The following is a 23,916-nucleotide window of genomic DNA, read 5'->3' as shown; positions in this document are numbered from 1 at the left end:
ATAAGAGAAAGGCAGAGTTAGGATCCTTGATCAGCTCTCTCTAGGCTCAGTTTCCATTGAGTTTTATAATCTGAGTTTAGCATTTGACCAGCTAATGACTTAAATCAGTGAGGGGTTTAGGGGCAGAGGCATAATGTGAGCTTGACTTTTTTACCACTGCATGACTCTTGTACAGCAGTATTTCCATATCTGCAGAGTACTAGGGGAAAATAGGGGGTGACAAGAGAACAGTTATTTGGCACCCTTACATGAGGCAGGTAGAACACTCCATAGGAAGTCCTGAGAGGTTTTATAGTCGGATAAGAAAGGCTGTGAAGTGCCTTTTAGAAGGAGTTAACATAGACTGAATTTTGGCGGGAGAAGTCTTAATTTCTACCCAGGATGTTTCCATATTATTTTCTTCCTCCCCCCCCCCCCTCCTTTTTCCCCTCCTTTGTTAGCCCTCAGCAAGCAATGCATCGATGTGGTGACTTTTTTTAATGGCTCAGATTGATTGAATAGATATATTTGACCTTCCCATCCTTATGCATTGCACTGCAATACAGGAAATGGAAAGAGCTGAATGTATAGGCAGCACGCTGCTGAAAGATACAGAATTGCATGCTACTTAGGCCCCGTAGAAGACTTGATTGCAGACCATTCATAAGTACAGTTAGATTGTTTTTCTGATGTTCATAAGTTTTATATGTGGCACTTTACAGGCTTTTATATGGAATTTGTGTGCATGGTATATTTTTATTGACCTGAGAGACAATATAAATATGATGTGTTAGCACAAGTATTGTGAATCTGCAGAGAAATCAGTACAGTTGAAGCTAGACAATATACCATAAGAACAGGAGTTGCGTCCAGATCCTCTTTTCTCAAGCAAAGATTTAGGAGGCAGGTTATTACCATATGATGCTCAAAACCAAATTGCAGACAGAGCATTTGTCTCTGCATAGTCTTGACAAAATATCAGAAGGGGCTAAAGAAACATACCCAGGGGACAGCTAGATTTAAAGGATGAGATCTGTACTCAGCATAAAGATAAGATTATTCTGCAGTTTGAGGTAAGCATAGTTTGCTTAGGTCTTCTTTTATGTAGGATTTATGTAGGATTATTTATGTAGGATTATGAACATCAGGACAGACTTCTCATGCTTTGTACAGTGGTTCAATATTGTGCTTTTGCATTAAAAAGATGTATTGAACCCTAGTTTTTGCCACAGGTGAGAGACCACTAAGAGGAGATGCTGATTTCAGATGGAAAATTAGAAGAGAACAAGAAAGCAGTTTCTCTTTTGAAATCCAACACCTATTTGGCCTTGTTACCAAAAGAACAAAAGATGAAAAGACATGATAAAAGAAAAATGTACCCAAACTATCTTGGTTTGTTGGCATGATACAGTATTGCAGACAGAAGCAATTGCCTTTTAAATGATCTTGAATCCTTTGATGATAATAAGGTTGTGTTGAACATATGCAGGTTTTGGGGCAGTTTGCTCTCTGGATCTAGTGCTTTATACCTCATTCCTAACAGTATAGGAATCTTGATAATTAGAAAGTAATAAATGATTGGAAGAAGTTCTCAGAAATATGGTTTCTCTTCAAATCCCTTAGGAGGTGTCTCCTGGATATTGCATGAATGGTCCTCCATAATAGACTGAAGATTTTAGGTTTCTAAGTTTGTATCAAATTTCCTTCTCCTCAAGCAGCACATTAGCACAGAGATTTCTGTTATGCTGATTTAGAAGTATGCATTAAACGTAGGATTTGAAACCACAAGACTCAGGATGGCTTCCTACTACCAGGTAGAAGTCTGAGGTAGTTGTCATTGGTTTTCTTGTGGTTTTAAAGTCATAGCACTCATCAAGTCTTGTGGGCAAGAGGGAAGAAAAATGACTTCTGATCTGAGTGCTCTTTGTCATCAAGGCATCAATTACTAGCCAATAAATGTGTATGGATTTACAAAAGGTTACTCATTTCCTGCAAAATATCAAGTTGACCACAAAGGTACACCACCTGTGGGCACAAATGAGTAGTATCTTCTGTTATGTCAATACATTTAAATTTATCAAATCCTCTCAATAATCATGGTTTTTTACTTTGTAACTGATACTGGAGCTCACATGCCGTCAGCTGTACTGCACTGTTTCCCTTCTGATTGCTAAGGTCATATGCATCTCCGTTATATTTCTACTGATTTGAGTATTGGGACTGTTCATGGTCATATTTTAGGAGTAGCTTGAAGTGCAGTGATGGACTAAACTGATGTTTGACTTAGTAGCTATTATGATCAAAACCTAGTAAAAGTAATTACTGCTTGTAATTCTGGCATTTGGGGCAGGAGAGGGGGAGTAGTGATAAATGAGGATGAAGTATTTTCTATGGGAACAGAAAGCTGAAAGAAACAAGTAATCCCTTCCCACTCCCTGAAATGCGTTACCAAATACCTTACCTCATACCAAATGACACATAGGTTTGGGAAAAAAGCTTTCCCGCCTTCCAAAGGGAGGTAAATGGAAAGGTTTGACTTGTCTTTTGTGGAGGGTTTTTAGTTCTCCTCTGCAATTTTCAGGATTATTACTTGGCGTATTGAGTGAGAGATACAGTTGTTGAACACTTCCCTCCTACTGAAAATGCAAGCCTTCTTTTGCATAGGAACCATCAGTTTGTGTGGAACCCACCAAGGGATCCCTGGTGCAATCCTGAGCTCTGAGGTGTTCTGCGAATGAACTCAGAGGTATTAAAATAAACATTAAATGTATTGCTGCAGAGCAGAAACTTGTTTTGATAGAAAAGGTGAATAACTGGAAGAAAAGATGAATGCTGCTGTTCCTTTTGCACTGTCTATGGCCGCTTTATCTCAGGTTTATTCTACGTATCCTGATAGGATGCTAAGATTATTCTAGAGAGAAAATGAACCTACCATGAAGGTATTTGTTTTAGTTTGACTGAATTCAGTGGATTGGCAACAGAAATGCACCTGGTTCTTGTTCTGTGTTCCATTTTAAGACATTTCACTTACTTTAACAACCACTAAATCCCTCTGCACTCTTGTCTGCCAGCTCTACAACATGTGGAAAGAAAAGAACATGCACACATGTTAGAAATTGTTTAAAATGACAAGAGAAGGACTTTCAGCAAGTCTTTACAAGGCAGGAAGCTAAGTATCTTTCTCCACAGAACCTTGCTGTTTGTTTCCTAGCAAAGTGGTTTGCTTGCTTAACAGGGATAATTAGAAAAGAAACCACTTTGGAAACAAAAGGATGGTTTTCATTCAAGCCAAATAGGGTAGGGCTGAGGGAATCCAAATTCCTGTATTTTCAGAGCGTTGCTTTACAGATTTTCTAGCCTTTTGTAACTGTAATCACCACCAAGCAGTCCAAAATTGCCAAATATTTATGAACTGGTTTGCTCCTGCTCTTTTTCTTTTCACAAACGAAAAGGATGTGAGCGTCTCCAGGTAGGCAATAACCAACATTCTGGTATGCACCCATGTCATGTGATTAGATGGGATGTTTGACTTTTATTGAATTTTTTTCTCCTCTTCAATCCAAAGTAAATAGCTATTCAGTAGGGAGGTGCCCTCTCATGTAGTTAAACACTTGTTTTCCCAGAGGGCCTCTTCAGTATTGCAAAACTCAAGGTCTGAGGCAAAACTGCTTGGCTGTGGTACCTTAACAGGAATGCAGATGCCTACCAAAGAAAACAGCAGGTTTGATGCCGTTTCTGGTGAGTGGAGCTGAAGGATAAATTGGTACTGAATAAATGGTAATTCCAGCTTTTAGTCACCAGCTGGATGTCTCTCTTTTGAGACAGAGATTTGTTAGAAGGTAGGGATGAAAAGGTGTCCTGTGATTTCCCCTCTTGCTGTTTGACAGTGAAAATAGAAACATCTCTAGAAAATAGAAAAAAAACACCCTATGAAATGCTGCCACCTTGAAATAGTCTCTGAAATGCCTTTAATTGATTTTCTCTGAGGAAATCTGTGCCTTCTATTTCTTGAAGTTTTGTAAGTTCTCTTATATATATATATATATATATATATACACGTAATTTAAACCCTCTTAGTTGTCTTAATCATGAAGTTAACAATGAATTGGAGATAATATTAAAGAGTTTCTTTTGTAAGTAATATTGAATGCAAACATGGGATTACAAGGTTTCATTTCTACTTGTGCAGCAGTAAGTGATTTTCTCCTCCTTTAATAGAACATTGATTGTAACAGTATTGTCTTAAATATTGGATTTCAGCTCAAAATGTTAGAGACTAAGTGCATGTTTATGAAGTGTTTTCAGGATTGTGCCTGATGAGCTAAGATTGCTCTGGTTTGAAATCTCTTATTTTTCATGTTTTGGGGGTTTTAGTGTGTTGTGTGGTAGGGTGGTTGTTATTTTTTTACATTGGTGTGTTTGGGGTTTTTTGTTAACCCCCAAAAAAGTGTTTGAGTATTTTGGATGGGGAGCTGACAGTTAAGTGCAGTCAGGGACCATACTTTCAAAGGACTTTCCAATTTAAAGTGACCTTTTTTGGCTCATTTTTAAAGAGTATCTCTTAAGATACACTGAACACCTTTTTGAAAGTCTTAAGTGTTTACTTAAGTGCTAAGCTGAGCTCCAGAACTTGGCCTGACAAGTTCTATTGCAAACCAGTCTTTTACCCCCACGTATAAGCATCTTGATGTGTGAGGAATCATGTGCATTTCACGTAGTGCACTGGGACACTGACTTTGCTAGGTACCATTTGTCAGTTCTGCTGAGTTTTAAACTTTCCTCAAATAAAACCAGAACAGTCCGTCCCCCCTAGTCCAAAATGCTGCGTGCCAGAGAGGAATGGCAATACCCAAGATAAATATTTAAAGTCTTATGTCTGAAAACAAGAGCAGATTAGAAACAGGGTTCCCTTGGCATTTACCCTAGGCCCCTGTTTTTTTCCATTAGCCTGCTGCCTCTCACTGCCTGTACTTCCCCTTCTGGGCACACTTGCCCCCGCACCTCCCCAGTACCAGTGTCTTTAACAGTGCACAGGTTGATTTGAAGCACAGGTTGCATATGTCAGTTACTTTCAAAACTACTGCAGAGCCTATCATTAATGCCTGTCTTGCCTCAGTGATAGGCAGTGTTGTTATCTCAAGGATGTTATTCAGTAGCTCTTTGTCAAAGGCTGTTGTTACACTTTTAGAACCAAAGAGGCTCAGCAAATTGTGTTTTAATAGGCATTTTACGGTAGTTTGTGACAGTCAGATATCTTTTGCAGTTTTTTTTCATAAGACTGTGTAAAATACCTCTCTCTCCAGCACAGGAGGATTCAGACCATAGAAGCCTGGAGGAAGGTAACAGCATTCACTCTTCTTCCCAATTCTCTATGTATTGCCCAAAGGCCGTTATCTTGGGGCCATGTAACACTGCTTTATTCAGCAAGTCTTTATTTGCCCAGCATATTTGTATTCCTGAGCGGGCTTGCATTTACCTTTTAGCATATGCCTGTTTCTTAGTCATATCAACTACAGTCTATGGTTGTCAATACTGTTAACTTAAACACTAATGTCCAAACCAGTGTTTCCTTCCACTAAATATACCACAGGAGAAGCATGAGTTTCTGCTTACAGCTGGTGCAAAGTGTTTTGGTTGTGGAGGTGCTTTGATCAGGAAGGCCTGGCTCTGTAATGTGTACTGTTTTTTTAAAGGGGGGCTCTTCCAGCAAATTGAGCATACATTGCTGTTGGGGTTATACTGGAACTGTCCATTTAGTTGAGAGTCTGGCACGCTGGTTAATGAAACGTGTTGGATTCTGCCATTGAAGACATACAACGGGTACTGAAGAACTGAGGGCTCTGCCTAGAACATTTGCTTCAGCAAGTATCTTCAACACATAGTGGTTCTCTTTAGTGAATAAGTTTTTCCCCTCTTGCATGTGTTTCCAAGTCTTGTTACTACTTGCTCCACCACTTCATATATGTGCTGGTGGGTTTTCCTTGACTTAAGAAAAGACAGAGTGAAAGACTGGCTCTCCTGAGTTCCACAACTCTGCATTTCTGTGTCTCATTTTGAAGAGCTAACTGTTACATTTGATAATCCGTACAGAATGAAGCATACCACTCTGCAAGTGTCCTTTTGGCACTCTAAACCACAGGCATTTCTGACAGTACAGTGTGGTTGAATAAGTTCCTCCAAACCATGTGGTACTAAATTTTAAGTGACCAACAGCAGAATTTTAGCCGTACCAATAACAGTAGCAGTCCTTAGTGCAATCACCTTTCAGTGGTTCTTGGTAGCTGCACGTGAAGCTTTGCTAAAGATAGTACACTTGTTACTCATGGATCAGTCCCAGAAAGCTGACCTGGGTATCTCTACCCCTGCTCCCACAGTTGCACTTGTTGAGTGTTAAATGTTTATCTTTGATCCCTTCTGTTGTAAGGATTTCTATGAACACTGGAGAGCTTTGGGTCAGACTGGTAATGAGTAAGGGCAAATTGAGAGATGGGACCAACTTCAGGTCTGCCCGCATATTGGTACCTACTCTGGATTCTGCTTTCAAGCGTGGACAGTATCTGGATGATGAGAAATAGCAGAAGGAGGCAACTTCCAATAAGCAGGGGGAAGTTGTTTTTGTCAGAACCCAGGCCTGCTTCTTACTGTGGACATTTTTCTCCAACTGTAAAAGCAAAAGTTGCAATATTCAAGCTTTTTTATCTTGTCCTTTCTGTTCCTGGAGCCTATCGATATATAAAGATGTTGCCTGCTGAAAGGGCAGGTCTTTTTTCTTACTGGACACAGGTGGAAGCACTGTGGCATAAGCCTTCATCTGTGCAGTTTCTGAAGTGGCCTGGGGCACTGAGCTGTTGTCTCACAGGTAGTACAGGCTAGACTGTATCTCCAGGTTCCTCATGTTCTGTATTGTTTCTCAGTCTTACTCTGAACGTTGAAGAATGTCTCCTAATCTATTACCCATTTTAAGAGACTTCCTAAACTTCCAAAGCTCATTTTACGTTCCTGGTGTCAAGCTCTTCCTTGTGCTCCTTTTGCTAAATGTGCATAAAATATTCTTTGTAGGAAGACAGATGAGAAATTTACCACCAAAACTAGGTATTTTATTATATTAGTATATGCTTGTATTAAGCAAATATAGATCATCTTCAAATACCCTTTTCAAGAAAGGCAGATACTATAATTATTATCATATAAGGTTGCTATGTATCACTTCTACTGTTTCTCTAATACCTGAAAATAAGCCAGAAGTCTCTTGGGTCCCTTTAAGTTTAATTAGTAAGTTAGGCAATCAAAGAGCTCTGGTAAATATAACTGTGCCTTAGCTTCCCTTTGCAATTTGTGGACCTGCTTAGAAATGTCCAAAGATGAGTTTATTGAAAGCACCATATAATGCTGGAGCAATTTTATTAATAATGATAATACTGTTAAATTACATGTTGCATACTCAACAGAAAGAGGAAGTTCATTATGTTGACCTTCTAGGCAGCCCTTTTAAGCCCTTTGGTTTTTACTGTGGTCCTGTACAGCTTTCAGCAACCCTGTAGAGTCGTCCGTGGTTTTCCGCTGCTTCATTTGTAATGACCGTAACTGATTTTTGCTGGAAGCCTAACCATATAGTAAGAAAAAAGGCACGACTCAAGGCGAGTGTGCTGTTCCAGCTGTAAGGAAGAATAATCCTGAATTCTGAACCGTAACATTTGGAGTACTTGTAAATTCATGGAGTATTCCTGAAGATGGGCTTTGTTTTTGGAATGAACACAAGGAAATCATTTCACATAGTTCAGTGACTTTGTAATACCCTTAAACTTCACTTAGTGTTTTATACTTGTAGCAATCTTACTGTACCATGATGTTTTGTTATTCCTTGGCTAGTTATCCAGGCACAAGCTGCTTCAAGTTAAGTCTATGCATGGATGACTGACAAAAGTTTGCAGTAGAATCAAGATGACACAATAGATACTAGCTTTTGTATACAAGGTTGCAGTAATAATTGGTTTATTCTTTGTACTTTGGATCATGGCACAAGTACTATTTTCTTTTGATCCCAGGTGGGCAAAAGTGGGACAGTGTATTTACAGTAGTATTCTAAGGGTGAGTCTCTACTGGTTGGCTCTGCCTGTGCCCCATGCTGGCTGGACAGCAGCCAGCCCCTGCTCTAGGAGCTGTGCTTTGTGAAGCAGTTTTTTCTTACTCCACAGTACTTGTAAAAGCATTAAAATACAAATGTGGTGCTTTGGAATGGCTGGGAAATATATATTAGTATTTGCATAGCATAAAGATTCTGTAGGGTCTTGGATGCCCTCTCCTTTGCTTCTCAAAAGTTTCAACCTCATGTGAGTCTGAGAATCCTGCTTGGTTTTGCTAACAGCAGCCTCTTCAGTTTGTTTCCTTTCAGAGTGTTTGGTCACTTTTTTTGTGGTAAGTGCCTTGTTTTCTTTAGCCTCCTTTCTTTTCCTGTTGGAGTCAGGGACTTGTGAGGCACAGCAAAGCAGACAGCTTCCTCACTACTTAGCTACTGCTATTTCATATTGGAAGACCAGTTCTTTAAAATAGACTGTATATATGCACATCAGCATTTGCTTGCATGTCCTAGATAGTCAGGGGAGGGAAAACCAGTGGTAAAAGATGACATTATACCTTTTTTCTTCATTTCCAGTCCATTTCATTATCCTTAAACTATAATTCTCTAAAAACTCTCTAAGAATGTATATAGGATTGCCAGATGAATGTTTATGAACCAGGAACTGATCTTGCAACCTTGCACCAATTTACTAAATCAGGACCTACTTTTTATATCCCAATTTGAGAGTTGCACTGAATGCAGTTTTAGGTCTCCAAACTGTAGAAAGCACAACTGGGCAATGCAAGGGTCTGAGATGATACAGTGCTGATCGTAGCCGTTTCCTGAAAGCTCTGATGAGTTCATTGTGACCAGTTCATTTGCATGACTCTTCTCTGCCACTCTGTACCAGATCAAGTATCATCTGTATTCACAACAGTCAGCATAAAAACTTTGGAGTGGTTATAGCCTGGCCTTCAGGATTTAAATGTTCCATACATGAACTGGACCAGGCTGGCACACCCAGTAATCCAGTATCCTCAGATGTGAGAACATGCACACAACCAGAAGTACCCAGCACTGCAAAGGCTGATGTGTACTTGAAAGCCTGGAACTAGTAACAGAGGAAGCATCAGCAAAAACAGTTGAGTGATGCAGTTTGAGAACACAGAATCATAGAATAGTTACGGTTGGAAAGGACCTTAAGATCATCCAGTTCCAACCCCCCTGCCATGGGCAGGGACAGCTCACACTAAACCATGTCACCCAAGGCTCTGTCCAACCCGGCCTTGAGCACCAACATCTTAGTATAACGCATCCATGGTTTAAGCAGTAGTTATGCCTGGCTCGCTTGAGTTCCCAAAGCATTCTTGCAGTAATTGTGTGAAGCACTACTAAGGTGGTGCAGCATGGTGATGCTGCTGTCTCAATGAATCTGTTGCTGGTAAACTATCCATAGGGTGAGTTAATTCATGCAGAGCTGCTGTTGGTTTAGGAAAAAAGACATCAAAAGCAAGCAAACATAAGCTTGTGGCTAAATGATCTGTGAGCTGAAACTCACTCGGCCTCATTTGGATATTGAAACAGCCAGAGAAAAGAACCACTGTAAGGAAATAACTTGTAGACTGAATTACCTTTTCAGCCAACACGTTTCCATTCCTCCTTGGCTCCAGGAGTTCAGATTTCATTGAACCTGATTGTCCCCTCAGGCTCCACCCTCCTGTTTACATTTTCACTTGCTTTTTCTGGCTGCTACAAGTCTCATGCTTCTTTAGCAAGACCATTTACCTCCAGGAGCAGGAGCAGCAGCTGCAGCTCAAGCAGCAGGAGTAGAGACATTTCTTGCCTTTTTAAACTGGGGTGTTTGCCCTAACTCTGGCTTTCCTGTGTGCAGGGTTTCGCTTAGAGAATGTTAATGAGCAAGTGATTGACTATTGCAGAAAGTTCCTGGTCGTGCCTAGTAAAGAGGTAAGCTTTGTTGTGGTTCAAGAGCTGGAAATACAAACCACGTCTATTTCTGTATGGCTTTTATAGGAGTTATATGGGAAGAGTTTGCAAGGAATGAGGGCCTGTGTTTGTTAGGGAGGGAGAAAGGAAAAGACAAGCACACTTAAAAAGATTCAGCTTTGAAGGAATGCAGCTCTGGACTTGTCCAGGTTTGCCTGAAGGTAGATTTATTTATTTCTGAGGTTGAAAAAAATAATCCAGCTCTCCTGTAATGTTTCCTGCTGCAACATGAACGAGGGTACAGCATGCAAAGGTTTGTGTGTTTGCAGCCTTCTTTTTGTTGGGGTCAGAATGGCTCTTGCTGTATTTGTGGTATATGTGTTTCCCTAGCTGGCTTGCATTTGTATGTGTTTTCACAAGTGGTGAACGGACAAGTCAAAAGGCTGAAAGACTGAAACCTCTTTTTAACTCACAAGCCTGCCTTTGGATATTTGGATTTCAAGGAGGGAAGTGCCAGGAAACACAGGCTTGGAAGGAAGCTGCTGAATGTGGTATGTGATGGTATTTCAGCTCCTAATTTTTATATAAGTTGCTCTTTGTGTATTAGGTATGGGAGTGAAAATACACACATACCCTTTGCTCTGAGGCTTGCATTCATAAGAGAGACACTGATACTGGTGTGTGTGTGTGTAATTCAGAGTCAGTGTGGGAATTTTGTCAGGCTCAGCCTGAGCAGTTCAGGGAGTTGGAGCAGCAACTTGGAAGAGAGGTCAGGCTGAAAGAAAGTGGGCCCCTTCGGTTTGGTTAGCTAAATTCCAGCAGTACTTAGGTCTCCTCCGTTGTGAACTTCTCTTGGTTTTTGACAGCTGTGTTACTCCCACATTTTACAGAGTGTTGCTTCCTCGGAAAAACTGAGAGCAGGGATACAGATGTGCGTTGAGCTGAGGTATCAAATGCATGAGGCCTCTGCAGTTCCATTGCTTAGCAAGGTGGATAGAACAAAATCTTGCTTTGCTGCTGGGTTTTCTCATTTTCTTTGGTAAAAAATGGTCCCTGTCTACATGCATAGCTTCATTTATGCAATTAAGTTGGTTATCACTTTTTGGGGTAACACATGGATTAATACCAGAGTAAAAAGAAGTCTGAAAGTCTTAGTGCAGAGGTATTCCAAAATCATGATTTAGAAAAAAAGGTAGAATATGAAATGAAGGTGTTATGAGAACAACTTCAAAACCTTGTAATTTAAAGGCTTACAGTATTTGAGGATTTCATTTGTCCTGGGTTTATGAACAAATAAGTGACAATACATAGTTTTATAAACTATATATTTTTATATATATCATTTATAGACAAAATATATATAAAAATTGTGGATATATATGCATTTTATATAAAATGCATAAACAAAAATCTAAGTCTCGTGTTTATTTTGACTGTTTGCATGTTCTCTGCTATGAGATTGAACCTTTGGAGATAGATTTGTGATAGTTGTCTCAATGTAAAGTAGGTCATATCCAAGTACTCTCTGCGTTACTCTGGTTCAGTAACATATCTCAGGCTGCCCAGTATAACATTTGGTAAAACCACTGGTGTATGCGTGTGCTTTCTAAATGCTTACTCTGTCAACAGAGTGTGTACATTTAATTCCCCCCGTCAGAAATGCTATATTTTAATATGAAAATCTTATTTTTGCCTCATGTTCATATTTCATATTTCATATTCCTTTTAAACTGAGTTAGGAGGGAAAAAATTTAGTAACCTCAACTAAGATGTGTTCTTTCCACTGGACTTGCAGTGGCAAATCTTACATGAGTCTGTGTTAGTAAAACTAAATTCCTAATGCTGTTCAGCATCACCCAGCAGATTTTGTAGTCATTACTGGGTAATTACATGTAAGTGCTTGTCATAATTCCATTTAAAAAAAGGCAAAATGAATCTAAGAATGCGTTCTTACAACACTGCAGATTGGAAAATCATTTCTATTTGTCGTGTGCAATACCCATTGTGTTTTCATGATCAGGAGCTGCAAGCTTAACTATCCAGACTCCTCGGAAGCACCTGAGTTTTTGTTTAGCTGTGAGTCTCATTCGTTCTCATGTGCTAATAGTGGAAACTGGTAACATTTTTGTGACTACTTGAGGTTCTAAAAATGCAGCTGCCCACTACAGCCAAATGGTCTAGTTGCAAATAAATAGTTTTAACCCTCAATTGCAGGTGTTTCTTTGTGAAGTCTGACAATATTGTCATCACCTTTAAATTCACAACCAAGAGTCATCAAGTCCCAAACATTTCTGTTTCTTGCTTCACTTGTACGCAGATAGAGCTCCTCAAGCTCTAGTATAAATATAAGAAGTAGAGTCTTAGGCTCACCATCCTGCTTGTGACTGGTGCAACCTCTGACTGGGGAGCCAGTGCTTCAAGAAATTGCCTTAGGGATTTGTGAAGTGGACCAGGCTTTCAGATACAGACACTTGAGTAGGACATCTGCATCTATATCCCATGCTTTACTGATTACATTCCCATTTGAGCAACCTAGTCTTGTGTAAGGTATCCCTGTCCATGGCAGGGGGTTGGAACTGGGCGAGCTTTAAGGTCCCTTCCAACCTGAACCATTCTATGGTTCTGTGATCATGCATCTAAAATTACTTATTTATATAGCTGGGAGCTCACTTTAAGTGGGTTGTGCAGTACTGGGAATAATGGTAAATTGATTTGCTTATTGAGTCCAGTTGAGTTCTTGGTTGTCCTCTCATGTATATGCATTTCCTCCCAGTTTAGATAATCTGAATTTATCAGATAATAATGCAGGGTGTATAAAATATTTCAAGCTGTTAGTTTCTTTCATTGTGAAGTTCTTACTAAGTGGTTTACCTAGGCTTGTTGTCTTGATTATGGATACAGGTTGATGCTGAATAAGATAGCACTCAAGTCCACAGCTGTACAGGCTTTTTAATCTACCGGCATTCTAGATAGTAACAGTTGAGGTAATGGTGTGAGATACTGAATACCACAAAACCTAGATGCCAGTTTTATGGTGTCAGAATGTTTCACAGGGATGCTAGTATGCAGATATCATCCCTTCTGCTGTGGTGTTCAGTGCTGACAGGGCTGTGTGATTCATTAGCATACGTAGTAATGGGGAGGCCCAGACAACTCACAGTCAGTGGCTGCTGTACAAAGTGGTTCTAGTCATAGAACCATAGAATGGTCTGGATTGGAAAGGACCTTAAGATCATCCAGTTCCAACCCCCTGCCATGGGGAGGGGTGCCTCATGCTAGACCATGTCACCCAAGACTCTGTCCAAGCTGGCCTTGAACACTGCCAGGGATGGAGCATTTACCACTTCTCTGGAAGCATTTACCATTTCTCACTTCAAAAACACAGCACTGCAGCAGCTACTGAGGAGAAAAATGACTGCTACTGCTGAGCTCGGGACAGCACCCTGTGCCAGTGCCTCACCACCCTCACAGGGAAGAACTTCTTCCTTAGATCTAATCTGAACTTCCCCTGTTTCAGTTTGAACCCATCACCCCTTGTCCTATCACTACAGTCCCTGATGAAGAGTCCCTCTCCAGCATCCTTGTAGCCCCCTTCAGACACTGGAAGCTGCTCTGAGGTCTCCACACAGCTTCTCTTCTTTCTCCAGGCTGAACAGCCTCAATGTTCTCAGCCTGTCTTCGTACGGGAGGTGCTCCAGCCCCTGTGGATCCTCATGGCTTCCTCTGGTTATCTTAGGAGCATCTCAAATTTCAGAGATTTTAATTTGAACAGGGACCAGGCTGTAGCAAAAAGGTTACTGCTGCTGAAGCTTTCCTAACACCATTAAAATACACTGAGGAATGATTTTTCGCGTATTTCCCAATTTGTGTGTAGAGATACTGTACAGATGTTTAAAATGATACATAGAAGGGATGAACAGTTATTGAGGTTTATAATTTATGTGACTGTAGGTTTGTTGTTTCTCTTTCATTTTCTGTTTTCTGTTGTCCATCAACTTGTCTGTACCACTGTTGCCGTGCTTATATGGCACTATGTGATGGTACAGGGAGGGCTGACAGAGGGAGGTGCACCAGTGTTTCACATTGCTTCCATAGCTGTATCTGAGAATTTGACAGGTCATAGAATCAGCTTGGCTGGAAAAGATGTTTAAGCTCATACAGTCCAACCATTCCGCAGCACTGCCAAGGCCACCACTAACCCATGCACTGAGGGCCTCGTCTCCACAGTTTGTGAACACTTGCAGGGACGGTGACTGCAGCCCTGCCCTGGGCAGCCTGTTCCAATGCCTGAGCACCCTCTGGGGAAGGAATTGTTCCTCAGCTCCATCTAAACCTGCCCTGGTGCAGCTTGAGGCCGTTTCCTCTTGTCCTGTCCCTTGTTCCTTGGGAGAAGAGATCTTGTACTTAAAATTTCTGTATGGTGAATCAAACCTGCATGCTGGAATGTTTCATCTGGTGGGAAGTGTTTGCAGCAGACCAGCAGGTTTGAAGGATTTACTGCACTGTGCCTAGTTCTGGGTAACAGAAAAGTCAAACAGAAAGACTTCTTAACGGTTCAAGTGTACTAGTCCTGTATTTACTGAACTGCATTCCAGTTCAGACCCGTAACTTCAAGTCTGTTTTGTTTCAGGATATTAGACTATACAAAACAAAGCAGTTTGGTATTGTTTTCTTTTCTAGTTTTTAAACTCAAAGCTAAGCACACAGAAAAGAAAAAAAATCACTTAAGAGTTACTGTGTTTTAGGGGGGAGAGTTTGGTTGGTTGTTTGGTTTTTAATTTATTCTTACAATATCTTATGGTAACTGTATGAAGTAATTCCACATAAAACACCAAGTATGGTTCGTTGCCCTAGCAGTAGTGAGAGCTTATGAGAAATCACAGCATGAAAGAGGCTGAGAGCCTGTCAACTGGCTGTGTTTTCCTTAGATATGGTATTTTTTCATAAATACCGCTATTAAATATCTGTGCAGAGACATTCAGCCTCATGCACAGCAGCTCTTTTCACCATGGGATTTACACATCATAAACCTCAGTGAACTTGGAACAGTTTGCCCACAGAGAAATTCCATGGCAAGAGGAATTGCTTTCTTTTCTGCCTAGCCTGATGGCTTGTTTGAAAAGGAGCGTTTTGGTCTTCTGCATGTGCTGTTTTTAAAATCAACATCAGACAAGTAACAGGACCTAATCCTTAAAAAGTAAGAAGTTGTCCCTTAATTATTAGCTAAAATTACTAAACCTATCGCGTAACTTCCAGTATGTGGGTATTTGAACTGATGGAAACTTGGCAGTGTCTCCCATAACGATGGCTTTTTCCAACCAGACCACTTTTCTTGCCATTGTAAACTGATGAATTCATTGCCATCATGGGTTCGGTTTGTGAATAATGCTTTTTCTAAGATGGTATTGCCTGGAAAAGCTTCCTAGTTTGGAAGCTTCATGATCACAATGCCATTTTAAGTGTATTTCAAAAATGCATGGTAGAGTTGATGTTGAAATGCATTGGGCTCTCCAGGGCTCTTTTGATTGTGGAGCTCACAGATGGAGACTAAGCTGGTGGTTACCTATGACAAAAATCTGCCTGTTCCTTGATTCTAATGGTCTGCTTTCTTTTTATCAGCAAACAATTCTCAAACTATGGGTAGGAAAAGTTATTCAGTAACTTCTGCTTAATAGGAATGGTTTGGTAAATGAGCATTAAATCCTTGGAAAATAGAAGCACTCACTTCACTTTCTTGGCTTGGTGAACAGTAGAAATATTTATTCCTAAAGCTTTTCATAAGAACCAGAATGAATTGTGTTCATTTTCAGCCATGGGTAAGACCCCAGTAGTTAAACTCTATGTCAGATTGGTCTGATCTGTGTGGTGTGTGTGGGACCTGGACAAACAAGTTCAGTAAAGGATTGTTAGAATATGCCTCCTATACACTGTCTTCATGTCTTGGGCTATCACATCAAGGAGAGCTTTAAAAGGCCCTAATAGGCAGAGGAAAGAAAAAGTGATTTGCCTAAAATAAGCTGGGTTCAAATAAACTGTTGAGCTTTTGAAGTGTTCCAGAGGTTAATTGCTGTATTCAGTGATCTGTGGTTTTAACCATGTCCAGTGTTGGTAGTACTGAAATACCACAGCAGAGATTATTCTCACAGTAGTGTTTTGAACTCAAATGGATTTTTTTTTTTATCTAAAAATCTAAGTTTGTGGGTTTGATTTTATTTCCCTCCCCCCTGGGAAGCAAAAAGAGATTTTTTTTTTTCAACAACTTTACTCATTTTGTATGTATTTCATATTTGTTGTTGTTGACTGTATATTTTATGTGATTCCTGTTAGCAGTAAAGCACATCTAAAATACTACATACGTGATAAAATATGTAGAGGTGTGTACAGAGGACACAATTCTAAGGCTGAGATACTAATCTCTAACTTGTGATTCTCTTGACTTCTGTTGCATGTTTTCAGTTCATTTTTTTGTTGATGACTAAAGAGAAATCATAGCCATAAGATGGGCTGGTGGCTGCAACAGGACAGAAAATAAATAGGTTAAAAACATACAGACTGTACATCTCAAGATAGCAAGAAGCAGCAAGGTTCATGGATACCAGGAACAGGTCAGGGATCACAAGCAGCACAATCACTTCAGTGAAGCTCTCCACTTGAATTACCTGTAAGGTAAAACTTGGCTTACCTAGTTCTGTGCATAGCTGATGCCAGTGAAGCGTACTAAGTGGTGCTCATGCATCTGAAAGCAGGAATTTATCTGTTCTCAACACATGGGTTTAGTAAACTAGATGCATTTTCCTGCAAAGTTGTTGTGTTTTATAAATATGTTCTAAACAGAAAAGAAAGTTCTAGCCCATATTTATTATGAATGGTTATTCATAAACTTCAGTCGAGAGAGTACCTCAGAGATCAGAAATAAAGTTAAGTTCTTCCCATCATTGATGAGGAAGGAGTTATATTCTGATTTTTAAGGGATTGTGGCCCTTGTTGAACTGTGAAATGCACGCCAGATCCTCCGCACACAGAGAAATGTCATTGTCTTAACATTTCCTCATACATGCCTTTGTGAAGGGGCCTTGACATATATTCCAAGGACGGAAGCTCTGATTGAAAGCCTGTTTTTTTCCTTGCACCACCAAGAAAATGAGTAAATGTAGTGTAGTTAGACCATCAGGTAGAAATGGATGAACTGGTAATTGCATAATACAGTCAAGGCAAGCGTTGAATCATTCTTGCTTTAAATGGAACGTATGGTAAGCTGCCTCTCAAATTCTAGCACTGTAACAGGGTAATTCTTCAAATGAGTGTGAAGAGTTTGTGGAGTTTTAAATATACATTCAAAACAGCATAAGAAGAAAACTGTACTTGATCTTGAACTATGAATGGCATGTTTTATTTCTATCAAGAAAACTGTTGTTGAAATATAAAATGAAAGAAGATAATGCTACTGCTTGATGCTGTATTTGTAAGGTTAATTTAGTTTTGCAGAAGCAATACTGTTAGTTCTGGTACTTCTGTTCTGTGGTATGACAGTAGTGAAAGCCCTTGTATAATGCCTCATACTTCTCTCTCCACAGTGCTGCATACCCAGGGTCCCATTGATGGCAGTCTGTATGCCAAAGTGAGAAAGAAGAGCTCTTCTGACAGCAGCATCCGTGGTGTTGCTCAAGGTGTTCCTGTGACTGGCAGTCCTGATCACAGTGATCATACACTGTCTGTCAGCAGTGATTCAGGACACTCAACAGCTTCCACCAGGACAGACAAGACTGAAGAGCGCCTTGTGCCTGGAGTCAAACGGGGTCTGAGCCCACAGGAGAAGGCGGAACTGGACCAGCTACTCAGTGGCTTTGGTCTGGAGGATTCTGTCAACACTACCAAGGATATGACTGATGTTCGAAGCAAGTACAGTGGGACTCACCACATAGTGCCAGCTCAAGTTCATATGAATGGAGATACCAAACTGAAGGACAGAGAGACTGATATTCTGGATGATGAAATGCCTAATCATGACCTTCACAGTGTGGACAGCATAGGGACTTTGTCTTCCTCAGAAGGGCAGCACTCCACCCACTTAGGGAACTTCAGTTGCCACAAGAGCAGTCAGAACTCACTTCTTTCAGATGGCTTTGGAAGTAACGCTGGGGAAGAGCACCACAGTGTTTTTGCTCCAGACCTGGGAATTGGTGTAGATCCCCTCTATGAGAGGACATTTGGAAGCACCGAGCCAAAGTCAACTCAGCAGTTACAGCGGAATCCTTCTGTTTCACCCCAGCCTCAAGCCTATGGCCCGAGTAACTATTCCACTCAGACCTGGGTACGCCAGCAGCAGATGGTCACTGCTCACCAATATGGTTTTGCCCCAGAGAATGAAATTAGTGTTGGCATTCATAACACGGTGGAGAATGCAGGCAATGTCCAGAGCCAGTCCCGAGCCCCGGACACTCCAACACGTAATTCCAGCAGCAGAGCTGCTGTACAGAGGGGGCTAGGAAGCATGCCAGGTGCTGCTGAAGCTGCAGAACATGCCAGTGCTGAGAGCTTCAAGTCAATGCCAGTGCCTCAGAGGGACACAAATAGCCTGGATATAGGACAGAACGCAAGGGACTTGCCAGCTTCTCCAACTTTGGATATTGATCAGTCTATCGAACAACTGAACAGGTTGATCTTGGAGTTAGACCCTACATTTGAACCTATTCCGACCCGCATTAACACTGTCACGAGGGACAGGAATCAAGTAAATGGCTTCACCAACCTTGACGTAGATGTGGAAGGGCTTGGCAGGAGTCCTGGCTTCCATGACAAATTAGATGTCACAAACAGGAATCCCTCCCAGCATGGTAAGCTTTCTGAATATACTGCATTTCCTAGCACTTGGGTGGTCTTGATGTGGTACAGCAGGACCTCAGGTCATGACTTACAACTTTCAGGATGATTAGCAAGGGATGATTCCTGATAGTCTCTTCACATAACCATCCAGGAATCAAACTGGTGCAAGATAAGTGAGTTTTGCAAGTGCTTAATTATTGCTTGAAAAAAGTACTGTTCATCAAATTCTTGCCTGTTACAGATCATCAGTTGGGATTTTTTTCTGCTGTAACTTTAGTAAGAGAGTGAAATTTCTACAGTTCCTATTTTGAGACATTTTTAGAAGGCATCTGTACTGAAATGGTTTGTGATTATGTGCTTTTTATTATGATTTTTTTTCATGATTTCCACTTAAAGTAGGAGAAAAAGCTCCAACTATTTTACCTTCAAATTTAGTGTAGCTGGTATGACTGCAGAAATCATCTGGTGGAATTAAATGCACAGCACTTGCTGATTGTATTGCCTAAGTAATGTTTCTAGATCTAGCGGCTCTGCAGAAGGATGACTAGTCTGTCCCTGTTTCAGTCCAATGAAACCTTTCTTTAATGCTGTAGCTAAAATTTGTGGCAGACAAGCTTTTACTGGTCTCACTGTCGTGTCTGAAAGTTCTTTGTGGTCTAATGCCTCTGACAGAACATATCCCCTTCTCTCCTTCCCTCTTCTTCTTCTCCCTCTTCCTACCTCCAGTCTTGGTGCAATGAAAGACCTGCTTGTGTCTCCAGGATTTGATTCAGCATTAGCCAACATGCCAGAACATGTGTCCGTGGCCACACTGGACACAAATGAGCTGTTTCAGCTCAAGCCCACTTGGGTACGCCAAACCATTTGATGATGACTGTGCCTAACTAGTGTGTGGTTTCCATTAATGTGCATGATTATGATGGATCACCAAGGATGGATCCTTCCTTGTGATGGAAGGATGCAATTTTGTGTTTAGGAGCGTAACTGAGGACTAAAGAAGCCCAAAATCCATGATGCACATATGTGAGGTGCTTCACTGTATGGTTGTTTTTAGTACACAGTATGAGTTTTGTGGCTCTTGAAGGATTGAATTCATCAGTTTATAATTTTCTTAAATCTTTCCAAACGATCAGCTGATGGAAAAATTGGAAATGAGATTTTTCTAGCAGGAGAGAACTCTTCTCGTTGGTACACAGTGAAGCTAGTGAAGGTGGTAAAGGGGTCATTTAGAACGGGCCACCTTTTACATTCTGTGTTTAAAGGTATGAATCTGAAATGTTTGGATTTTTCTCACTGATTCTGGTCCTTTCCCAAAGGAAACAGGAGTCATTGTCAGTTACCTTCCATTTGTAAAGTCAGGTAAAGCAGATGAACTTCTTGCCCTAATAAAGACTGAGGAGAATCTGGGTCCTTGGGGCATGTTGTGGACCACTGTTTGTTTTAAAGATAGTGATGAATCTGGAATTGAATATGAAAATATAGAGAGTGTTTAGAATTGTGGGTGATTTTGGTGAGGCAACAGGGCACAGTGGGAGAGTGTAGGAGTCAGGAAGCTCCTTCACTTTTTGTTATGTTCTTGGCTTTTTTGGTCAAGGCATTTTTCTCTCCTTCATCAGCCTGAGCAAGGGAAAAGGAGGGTTAATGTTTTTCCATCTGTTTTTTAAACCTGTCTCTTAGAAATATTGAACATCCTTACAGGATGTTTGCATCATACTGAGTGAGCTTCAAATATAACCTTCTGCATACTGATTCCTAATCTACTTCCAGTTCAAGTCAATAGAAGACCTCTTTGAAGGATTTAATTAGACACAGAATATATGTCTCTGAAAGTGAGATGGTTTGTATGATTTGTACACTGGACGTGGTATGTAAGAGCTATTTGTTATCAAGGGCAGCTCTGTTTGACACTGAATTTTTACTCCATACCCTTTATCTCTGCTCCAGAGCAACACCCACATTAACACTGAAGTCAAAGAATTGAGATGTGCTTGAGTTTGGAAAGGACCTTTGAATATCTTGTGGATCAGATCTCCTCCTCAGGCAGGGCCACTTAGACCCCGCTGCCCAGGACCATGTCCAGATGCCTTTTGATTGTTCCCTATCTACAACCACCTCTGTGGGCAGCCTGTGTGTTAAACAGCTTAAAACAACAAAAAAACCAAACAGATACATACTTAACTCATTGTGCTTGGTGAAAGTCAAAAGTCTATTTCTGCATGTGTGAGAACAAACTAATTAATAATGTCATGGAAACTTCCTGTTCAGACTTTAACATTGCTTTCCTTCCACAGTGTGCAGCTGAAGCATCAGTTAAGTCCAGCTCCATTCCTGCACGTTCACACATATGCAGTGAAGCTGAAGTACTCAGCATATTTGCAGTGAAAGGCTGTAAATACGGTACACTAGAAAGAAAAATACATAATACAAGCTAAATTATCCCTTAAAATAAAAATGATACGTTGTTCATTGCCAATTGGTGGTAGCAGAGTACAGGGCCTGCTGGATATGGTTAACTTACCTTGGAGTAGACTCAAAGGATCGGGATAAGCAGGAGATTGTCCAGGACACTTAATTAGCTGTTGAAACTGCTGCAGCACAGGAGGTGTAGTTACTAGTACAAGGAAATGTGGACTGCCATGGGGATGAGATGATAGCCATGAGTAAAGCATAACCAAACCAGCAGTTGTTCACTGATGATAGTTGGGCTTACACAGGTTTTAGGGGGAGCCCTGTACCCTGGGACTTAAACAGTCCTTGACCTAACAAAGTATATAAAAAGCATGAGTTGGCCTGTTGGCCTGTGCTGAAGGGAGTTAGCAGATGAGGGCTGAATGGCTCTGAGTGAGGTTGAATGAGTGAATGAGGTGTTGTGAGTGAGCGAGAGCAAACAGAACTGGAGATGAATGGGACTGACATGATGGATTGTGTGTGTGTCTAACCAGAGGCTTGAATTACAAGAGGATGGTCAAGTTATCTGGTTTCCTGCATGAGTGTGCAGAAAATGTATGCCTTAAGAAAGTATGTGCATGTTTCCAGTGCTCTGCAAACAGGGAAGAATAAGCTTAGGAGTGGAATGTGTGTGTCAGCTGGGATGTACATTATGGTGCATTCTTACCTCTCTTTGCTGGCACGTTTTTGCACTGATTGACAGACGGGCAGCTACATCTCCTGTCGCGCTTCTTCCCGGAGGTTTTTATACACGTGCCCTTAACACAGGTTAATGTGTCACAAACTACAGATTGCCTATGTAGCCAAGTTCTGGGTTCTGTCAAAATGCCATCTTGGGTTAAGTGCTAAGAGTTTCTGAGGACAGGAAGGAGCAGTGATCCTTGAATTTCTTTTTCTAGGATGTGTCTTCATGCACCATGTAGAACAGTGTCTCTTTTCTCCTTCAGTGCTTTGTGTGTTGCTATTCAGAGGTCAAACAGTGCACTGTATAAATGCATGTATATTAAGATTTCCAATTTCTTGCTTTTACATGAGCTGATTTACATGGAGATGAGTTTCTGGTAGTAAATTATGGTGCCATTTACTAGTAAGAGAGTGCTGCAGTAGTTCTGAATTTTAAATAACACCAAAGTTTGTAGCCTGAGGAAATGTTTTTGTGTTTGTAACGGTTTGTCTGCAGCCATATGGTCCCCCTTTACTTTACATGTGTTCTTTCATACCTAATAGCATATGACCTCAGCTTACTGTTAAAGATCCTTTGTAAAACTTATTTCCTGGGACCATCCATCTTCTGTCACAAAGCTTATGCTTACTGGGTAGAGAAGGAAAGCCAAAACTACATTTTGCTTCTACCTAGAAAGCTAACTTACCATTACTGTCACCCATGGCTAATCCCTGCCTCCACCTTTTCACTCTTAAAATGTTACAACTTTCATCTTAAGAAAAACATTAGAAGCAGGTGAAAGATTATGTGATCAAACTAAGGCAGAGCACATGGGCACTTGCATTCAACGCTTGGAGATAGCGTGTCTCTATTGCTGTCACAGAGATGCATGTCCCTCTGAATCAGGCAGCCTGAGGAAGAGAAGGACGGTAATTTCCAGAAGGTTGAAATTATGTTGTTGCTCTCAGCTAATTCTAATTCCTCTGCATGCATTGAGTGTTTGAAAAAAAACAAAACATCCTTAGGTCACCTAATGTGGTGGGGACAATGCAGGTACACCATTCATACAGCTTTAGACTTTGCGTGGGGTTTATATGTAGTTGATCAGGTCAGTAAAGAATTGAGCGTTAAACAAAGGCATTTTCCCTCCCTCAAAAAAATCCCAACATGCAAAATGAATACAAATGAGGTGATTAAACATCTGACTGCAAGTGTCTGGAACATCTTCAGAGCTCTCTTCTCTGTCAAAAAGAAATCTTTGAAGATGGTCCAGATTATGGTATCGTAACTCATGCTGCACTGTATCTGCAGACAAAGGAGAGGGGAAGTAACCCTTTTTGCATACTTTATTAAATAAGAGTTTTTAAAAACATTGAACTGTTACAGATGTTCCCATTCACTCTGATATTCTGTGGGAGAGCAAACCCAGGCCATCTGAAATAAGCTGTAAGCTAACAGGAGAACAAAGCTTGTCCACATCCTCGTGTGCCTTATTTGCATGTGCTGACAACACTACAAAACCTGTTGTAGTTTTGACCACACAGGAAAATGTTGGTACCTGACTTGGAGTTAATTTTACAGTGGTTAATGGGAAGTTTAAATAGAGGTTTTAGCTAAACTACAGTTGAAACCCAAGTTTTTAAGTCAAAATTGGAGTTTCAACTAAATTCCAGTTTTTAAACTTTGCCACAAACACGCAGTTGCTGGCTCATGTTCAACTTAGTGCTGAGTGGCTGCAGTATGGACATCTAGGGTACACTGGTTCCTGTCCTCCTGCTAGACCTGGCATCTCTCGGTCAAGCTATTCAGCCAGTTTTGATTCCCCCTCACTGTGCAAATATATACAGTAATGTTAGCTGGTTTATAAATCCTGAGGTCACTTGGTAGTTACAGGTAGGAATTTCTTCCACCCATACTGCAAGATAAGTTGGTTTGATGCATTGTAGGAGGCCTTACAACTTTTTTGGCTGTACAAAGACATGTCTAGTCACTTGTAAGC

General features: G+C 40.7%; 1 protein-coding gene across 3 annotated transcripts in view; it reads left to right on the top strand.

The window, feature by feature from the left end:
* The window catches only part of TNS3 (tensin 3), a 90,267-nt gene that overhangs the window by 18,667 nt on the left and 47,684 nt on the right, over nucleotides 1-23,916 (top strand). For all 3 annotated transcript variants that reach the window (XM_061374985.1, XM_061374986.1, XM_061374984.1), the window contains exon 12: nucleotides 17,557-18,816. In XM_061374985.1, coding sequence (XP_061230969.1) covers nucleotides 17,557-18,816 — 1,260 coding nt within the window. The remainder of the gene's footprint in view (nucleotides 1-17,556; nucleotides 18,817-23,916) is intronic.

Source organism: Neopsephotus bourkii, unplaced genomic scaffold (genome assembly GCF_033783945.1).
Source record: "Neopsephotus bourkii isolate Nb327-2 ecotype Australia unplaced genomic scaffold, CSIRO-AGI_Nbou_v1 NB_1655, whole genome shotgun sequence".
Taxonomy (NCBI): domain Eukaryota; kingdom Metazoa; phylum Chordata; class Aves; order Psittaciformes; family Psittacidae; genus Neopsephotus; species Neopsephotus bourkii.
The sequence above is the reverse complement of the archived record's forward strand: the minus strand, read 5'-3'. Positions and strand labels throughout refer to the sequence as shown.